The following is a 6,740-nucleotide window of genomic DNA, read 5'->3' as shown; positions in this document are numbered from 1 at the left end:
GGTGTATGGTGTTAAGCGTGGGTCCATGCCTAATTTCTGCCATACTAATTTCCAGTTTTCCCAGCAGTTTTTGTCAAATAATGAAATTTTATCCTAAAAGTTGGGATCTTTGAGTTTGTCAAACACTAGATTGCTATATTGACTATTGACTATTTTCAGACTTATTTCAAATTAACAAGTTCACAGAGATACAGAGGCCAGAGTGATAAGAGTGACTGGAAGCAGGGACCTCAATTGGCTATTGGAATAATCTAAGAGAAATGGGATAAGGGTTTGAACTAAGGTGTTGGCTGTGTGAGCAGAGAAAATGGCATGGATGCAAGGTTGAATCTCTAGTGAAAAGAACCTCAAAGATTTACTTCAGATCTACTTTGCAAATAGTTATCTTTTTATGTATTTGCTCTTTAATCATGTTAGATTTTTTATGACTCCACGGACTTGGGGTTTTCTTGGCAAAAATACTGGAGTAGTTTGCCTTGTCTTTCTCCAGGTGTACCCATTTTACAGATGAGGAACTGAGACAAATTTTACTTGCCTGGGGTCATACTGCTAGGAAATGTCTGAGGCTAGATTTGAATTTAGATCTTCCTGACTTCAAACCCAGTTGTCTATTCACTGCACCATCTAGTTGCTCCTTGTACATGTTATTTTTGAATAGATACGTCATTTTTGACTTTGTAGACATAGTGACCAGCTTAATAACTAATATATAGTATTTGCTTAAGTGTTTGTTTTTTTTCCTAAATAAGTACTTTTTAAAATTGCATATAGGGAGAGTAAAGAGTTAACGATGTCTTTGTGATTGAGAACCAGAAAGGTTCAGGAAGGGTGAAGATACTCTGACAGAAACAAGGAAATGAATAGTTTTGGGGGGAATGTAATGAATTTCAGGTGTCTATGGGACATCCACATGAGGATATACAGCAGGCAGCTAGAGATGTGAGATCTCAGGAAAAAGATCTGATTATATAAATTATAGAGTCCTCAGCATACAGATAATAGCTGAATTCAAGGTAGCTGAGATATATTGTAAATACGGAGTCTTATAGTTATATCAGATTTCTATGCAGCAAATTCTACTTTGTTATTTTTGTTTGTGTGAGAAGTAGCATGGCATAGTGCATAAATGAGCTGGTCTCGGAGCCAGGAGGACCTTGATTCATACTTCTTTTCAGACATGAACCATCTGTGTGAACCTGAGTTTATTCATTTAACTTCTCAAGGTCTTAGGCAACTCTCTAAGACCATAAATTGCAAAGGCCCAACATTCATTAGTACTGTTTTCTCAGCTAGGAATTCCTTGCAAGATTAAATCATAGGTCCAAATTTGATCTATTATTATTTTTGGTTGGCAACTATTTATTTGAAAGGTGTCTCAGTAAACTCCAAATTCATTTCAAGAACAAAGGGGGAAAAGGGCAGCTGCTATGATTGTAGGATTATGGAAAAGATGCCTTTGGAATTAGATTTAGGGAGAAACCCATAGCTGGCAGAAGGCAGTAACTAACCTAGACCATTCCAAGAAGTGGATTAGGGAAAGGGTGGAACAGGGCAGGTAGTTCCCTACTTCCTCTAGGAGGGCTGACTCCAGGTTGATGTATTAGACTTAGGACTTGAAGCAAGGCAAGGCAAAGAAGCAGAAGTGGTCCTTGGCTAGCCAAATTCTGATGCCCCTTTCAATGTCTAATTTCTTCAAGGATATACTGTCATGAAAAGACCCAAGAAAGATAGTTTTTAGAGACTTGTGACAAATCAAGTTGTCATTTAGTGAAAGTTTTTTTTTTTTTTTTTTTTTTTTTTTTTTTTTTTTTTTTTATGGTAGAGGAAACCCAGGCTGAAGGAGGTAAAGAGATTTACCATACAAGATTACAGAGGAAGCTTCCACCAAAGCAAGGTCATTTGTAAACACTTTTGAGGCTGAATCCTCTAACCTTTTTATAAATACATTTGTAATTTCAAAAATACATTGTCTCTGGTTCTGATAGCACTTCAAAGAACAAACACTGTTTTCTAACATTTAAAGCTAAGTTTCCAAATCATGATAGTCCTAAATTGGGAAATATGCCCACACAATTTCACTGTACAAATAATATGCATTTTTACCTTTCAAGTACTATAGCAATTAAGATTGTTATAATCAACTGTATACAGGGACTTTTCTTGTGGACCAATGGATTTAAATGGGCATTTTCTATAGGTTAGCTTTTCACAATGGTAACCTGTTTAGGCTAGTAATTAAAAATTCAACATGAGAATTGTGACTTATTTCTATTACTTCATTTTAGCATATGGGGAACCCTTCAGTTGGAAACAATCTATAGTTTTTTGTTGTTTTTTTTTCCCTCAAATACTAAGTATTCTAAGAAATGCGCTGAGGAAGAAAGAAGTTACAGCACTATAAAATGTCATACTGAAGTACATCAAACAGACAGAATAAAGGAAGTATTGTTTAATTTTCTCCAGAATTAGAACATTCCAAACAATTTCAAATGCTTTTCTGTGTCTTAAAGAAACAAAATCCTTTACATTAGAAAAGTAGTCTACCATTTGATACCAAGATAACCCTTTAGAAATTGGAAACATCCCTCAATTAAAAAGGTTCCCTAGGTACCTTTATAATTAGAAAAAAAGACTATTACAATCATAAAATCTTAAGAGCTTAAAAAGAACAGAGAACACTTCATTTTACATATAAAGAGCATGAAGCCTAAAATCACTGAGCAAATAGATGCATTGTATTTTAGTGTTTTCTTTCATACAAACCTATTAAAACTGGTACCATATTCTTCCTGTTTGTTAAAAGACTAAATACACAAATCATTTCTTATGTGTAGACATTAATAATTAATAAGTTGCTCTTCAATTGGAATGCTACTGCACTATTTTCTTTAAATATTTAGCATGCCATATTGTATAATATCAACACACAAACATCTGTAAAGCTCAAAACGTCAGATTCACAGATTCAAGAGTATGGCACAAAGGTGCTGGATATATCAGAATTAAAAAAAAAAACATTCAAAATACTTCATACAAAAAAGTGGATTCACTGATGTCAAATGCCACTAAACTCATTTACACAACAAGTAACTAAGTCATTTAAATAAGACCCAAAAAATCAAGGGATAATTACTGCAAAAACTCCCTTTGAGAATAAGCTCCATGTTCCACTAGCAGATATCTGGGTATTGCTTCTTTTTAAGGTATAAAATGTCCTTGCAAGAAGAATCCCATTTCACATTCACAGTACGATTGGAATTACATTCACAATGGTCACTAATGGCTGTTCTGTGCCAGGTTTTTAAAAATGAGGTAGGTAGAAAATTCTGGAATTTCAGATGACTCATTTGCTAGTCTGTGTTTAAAACGTTAATCATGTGGTTTAAAAAGATTTAATGAAGACCTTACCTAAAAAGAAAATAAACATTATTTCAAAAAAAGGCAGACATTCGTAAAATGTGGATTCTTCTCTTCATTTAAGAATAAAATACAGCTGATTTGCCAATCCATCGTACCTCACAGGGTTAGATGACATGAACTGACTGCAAAAGTCCTTTACAGCAACTCACGGTTTTTGGCCTCAGGTATATGACATGTGGAATATCAGCAAACACTGAGTTACTTCTGATAAGGGAGCAGAGCAGCTGCTGCCCTTTTGGCCCTTTCACCCTCGGTACCCAAGGTTTAACAGTTCTAAGTGAGAAGTGAATCTCTGAGGATCGGACACCCGCCGGAGATTCGGGCATGAATAGGCGGCTCAGCGCCGCAGAGAAACCCAGATGAGGGATCTGGGTGGGAAGCGGGCCTGGCCAGTGGAGACCAGGTATGGATCACTACCGGGCAGTAGAGGCCAGACGTATGCGATGCTCACCTCACGCTGGCTAATGGCTCTGGAAGAGGTCGGTGGCTGGCCACCGCTTGGAGCCCGTGGCGGAGGCCTGGGCGGACATAGAATGGAAGGCAGGGAGGCCCGGCCTGGCCTTGGCCTTCTTGCGGGGAGCCATGGGGGAGGCGGCCAGGAGCTTACTGAAGGACCCGGACTTCCTGATGCCGCGGGCGAGGTCCTGCAGCATCAGGTCGTCGGCCAGCACTCCCAGGAAGGCGCTGGTGGTGGAGCTGAGAATGGAGGCCGCCACTTGCACAGGCCTCTTGGTGTGGCCGTCGTGCTCCGCTGGGCCGCGAAGGGCGGGGTCGCCCAGCAACAGCCGCAGCGCGTACGAGGCTCCGGGCCGCAGGTACTGGTAGGCGCGCCGGCCGCTGTGATCTCGGACTAGCACTTGCGCGCCGAGGCGCTCCACCAGCAGGACGGCCGCATCTTCGTGGCCGTGCAGGGCCGCCAGGTGCAATGGGGTGTAGCCGCCGTGCGAGCGGGCGTTCACGTCGACGGGCGCCCCCCCGCGGCGCGCCACCTCCACCAGCTGCAGCACCATGTCGCGGTCGCCGCTTTTAGCTGCCCAGTGCAGGGCAGTGAATCCGGACATGAAGTCGCGCTTGGCCGCCAGGCTCCGATCCCGAAGCAGCAGCCCATGAAGCTGGTGAGTCCAATGGCCGCCGGCCGCTCTCACCAGCCATTCGTGCTCGGCCGGCTCCAAGGGCACCGTGGGCGGCGGCTGGGGAACTACGGAGGGCAGCTCCTCGGTCTCGGGGCTTAGTAGGCGCGGGCCAGCCCGGGACAGGCGCCGGAGGTGAGGGGACCGGCCGCCTCCCAGCGCGAGGCTCAGCCCCGCCTCCTCCACCGAAAGCCGCCGCCGCAGCCGCGGGGAGTCCCCGGGCACTGGTAGCAGGCACGAAGCCACTTGCGCCGGCTCTTCGGACAGCTGCCGTCGCAGGCCCTGCTCCTCAGTGCGGATGCGGACTACTGACGGGACGCAACGGACGGGCAGCATGCAGGGCTTCCGCGGTTGGACTGGGGCTAGCTCCCCCGGTGCAGCTGGGACCTGTGGAAGAGCTGCGGGCGAGTCCGTCGACGGTGGGGCTGAAGCCGGGATGGGGGCTGCAGCAGCGGCTTCTTCCTGGTCCGGCAACTGGGGCTGTTCCTCCAACGTCGGGGACTGAGACGTGTGCTCCTCCTGGACATCCACTGCATCCGAGGACGCTTGTAGTGGCGATTCAGCCTGAGGGGCCCCGGCCCGTTCCTGAGCCTCGGAGGTCGCCGGGTCCCCCGGGAGCGGGTCCCCAGCGGCTTCGGGTGGCGTCGGGGGTGAAGGCCGTGGGGCGCAGGAGGCGCGCAGCTTCTTGCGCAGCACCACGAATTTGACCCCGTCTAATTCTTTGACCACTGCCACGTCGTTGACGAATTGCTTGAAATATGCCCTGCGAGCGGCCCGGCCGCCCGGGTCTCCAGCGTCTAGCAGCGGCTTGAAGCGGCTCACCAGCTCCGAGTTGCGCACCTTGCCTCCACGCTCCTGCAGGAAGCCCAGCACAGCCGCTTGGCTCACCCCCGCAGCTGCAGCCGCAGCCGCAGCCGCAGCCGCCGCTGCCAGCGCCATCCCTCCGGCCTTGGGGCTGTCCGGACCTTACCCTGCAGTGGCAGCCTTCCCCCAGGAGACGCCTCCTGCGGCCGGCCCCTCCCCTGGCGCGAGGCCGCTTCCCACCTGTCGGTCCTGGCGGGCAGCTCCTTCCTCGGGGCGCTGTTCCCAGGCACTTGCAGGTGGGCGCTGCCAGGGGAGGGTGTCTGCCGGGGAGGGGAGGGGAGAGGATCCACAGCAGAGGGATCTGGGAGTTGTAGTTTGGATAAGTTTAGGCTTACCTGAGTTTTAACCTTTGCAGTGCCCCTCCCCCACTTTTCGGGGGTGTTAACGCCTCAGCTGGATAGCCTTGCTCCTCCGGGATTCCTTCTCTTTCTGGTTTTTTTAAATCCCGGCCGCCCGGGTTAGAGCTGGTTAGCGCTGCAAAGGGCGCTGAAGCACAGCCCACTGTTGACGGTTTATACAGCCTGAGCTAAGAATTGGAAATACTCTTGACTTCTCCCGTTCCAATCCTCTGGGAATTCAGGCACATTTTAGTACCTACTTCCCCGACCTCCACTCTTTAGTTGGTTACTATTCCCCAGGAAGAGTTCAATAACCTTTAAGTGCCAAGTGTCTTTACTGTTTCATTTCTTATTCATTTGAAAAATTAAAAATGAATATAAATAAAGCTTAATGCTACCTGTAAGGTAATTGATCCATTTTGTTTATATTCTTCAGAATATTCAGGTTTGATTGAGTCAGTTCTTAGGAGCTCATGTACAGTAAAAGAATTCCGAGGTAGATTATCTAACAACTATTAAATCATCCAAAAATAGGAAAGACTTTTTAAAAAATTCAGTGTTGGAGCTGCAAAAACAAACAAACAAACAATAATTTCCTATTGGTAAAGCTGTAAGATGGATCATACTGTTTTGGAAAGCAATGTGGAATTAAATACTACATTTTTAAATTTTCTCACATTCTGTGACCCAGCAATTCCATTATTAGATTTATATCATAAAGAGGTTTTTGTACAAAGTAATACTATGTAGATAGTAAAATGTTAGAAGCAAACTATATTCCTAGATGGTTAAATTAAGTTGTGGTCTGTGAATGTATAGAAAACCTCCTAAGTAGAATAGGAGGCTTATCCTTGGAGTTTGAAATACCTGGGTTAGATTTATAATATCTGGGTGATCTTAGGCAAGTAACTCTTTTTAGTACTCCAGGTCATTTTATGAGATTCTGAATTACTAAATTAATAGCTGCAGGTTTATATCAGTGGAGAAA

General features: G+C 45.4%; 1 protein-coding gene across 1 annotated transcript; it reads right to left on the bottom strand.

Moving 5' to 3' along the window:
* Positions 1–2,434: 2,434 nt before the first annotated feature.
* On the bottom strand, positions 2,435–6,486 carry SOWAHA (sosondowah ankyrin repeat domain family member A). The gene has a single exon (XM_074291010.1). The coding sequence runs from the start codon at positions 5,487–5,489 to the stop codon at positions 3,882–3,884; it is 1,608 nt and encodes a 535-aa protein (XP_074147111.1). The 5' UTR covers positions 5,490–6,486; the 3' UTR covers positions 2,435–3,881.
* Between the last annotated feature and the right edge of the window lie 254 nt (positions 6,487–6,740).

Source organism: Sminthopsis crassicaudata, chromosome 2 (genome assembly GCF_048593235.1).
Source record: "Sminthopsis crassicaudata isolate SCR6 chromosome 2, ASM4859323v1, whole genome shotgun sequence".
NCBI lineage: Eukaryota > Metazoa > Chordata > Mammalia > Dasyuromorphia > Dasyuridae > Sminthopsis > Sminthopsis crassicaudata.
Note: the sequence above shows the minus strand (reverse complement) of the source record. Positions and strands in the feature narration are given on the sequence as shown.

Bases quoted from the DNA above. Each gene is read 5' to 3' on its own strand.
- SOWAHA (XM_074291010.1), bottom strand. From the start codon at position 5,489: ATGGCGCTGGCAGCGGCGGCTGCGGCTGCGGCTGCGGCTGCAGCTGCG.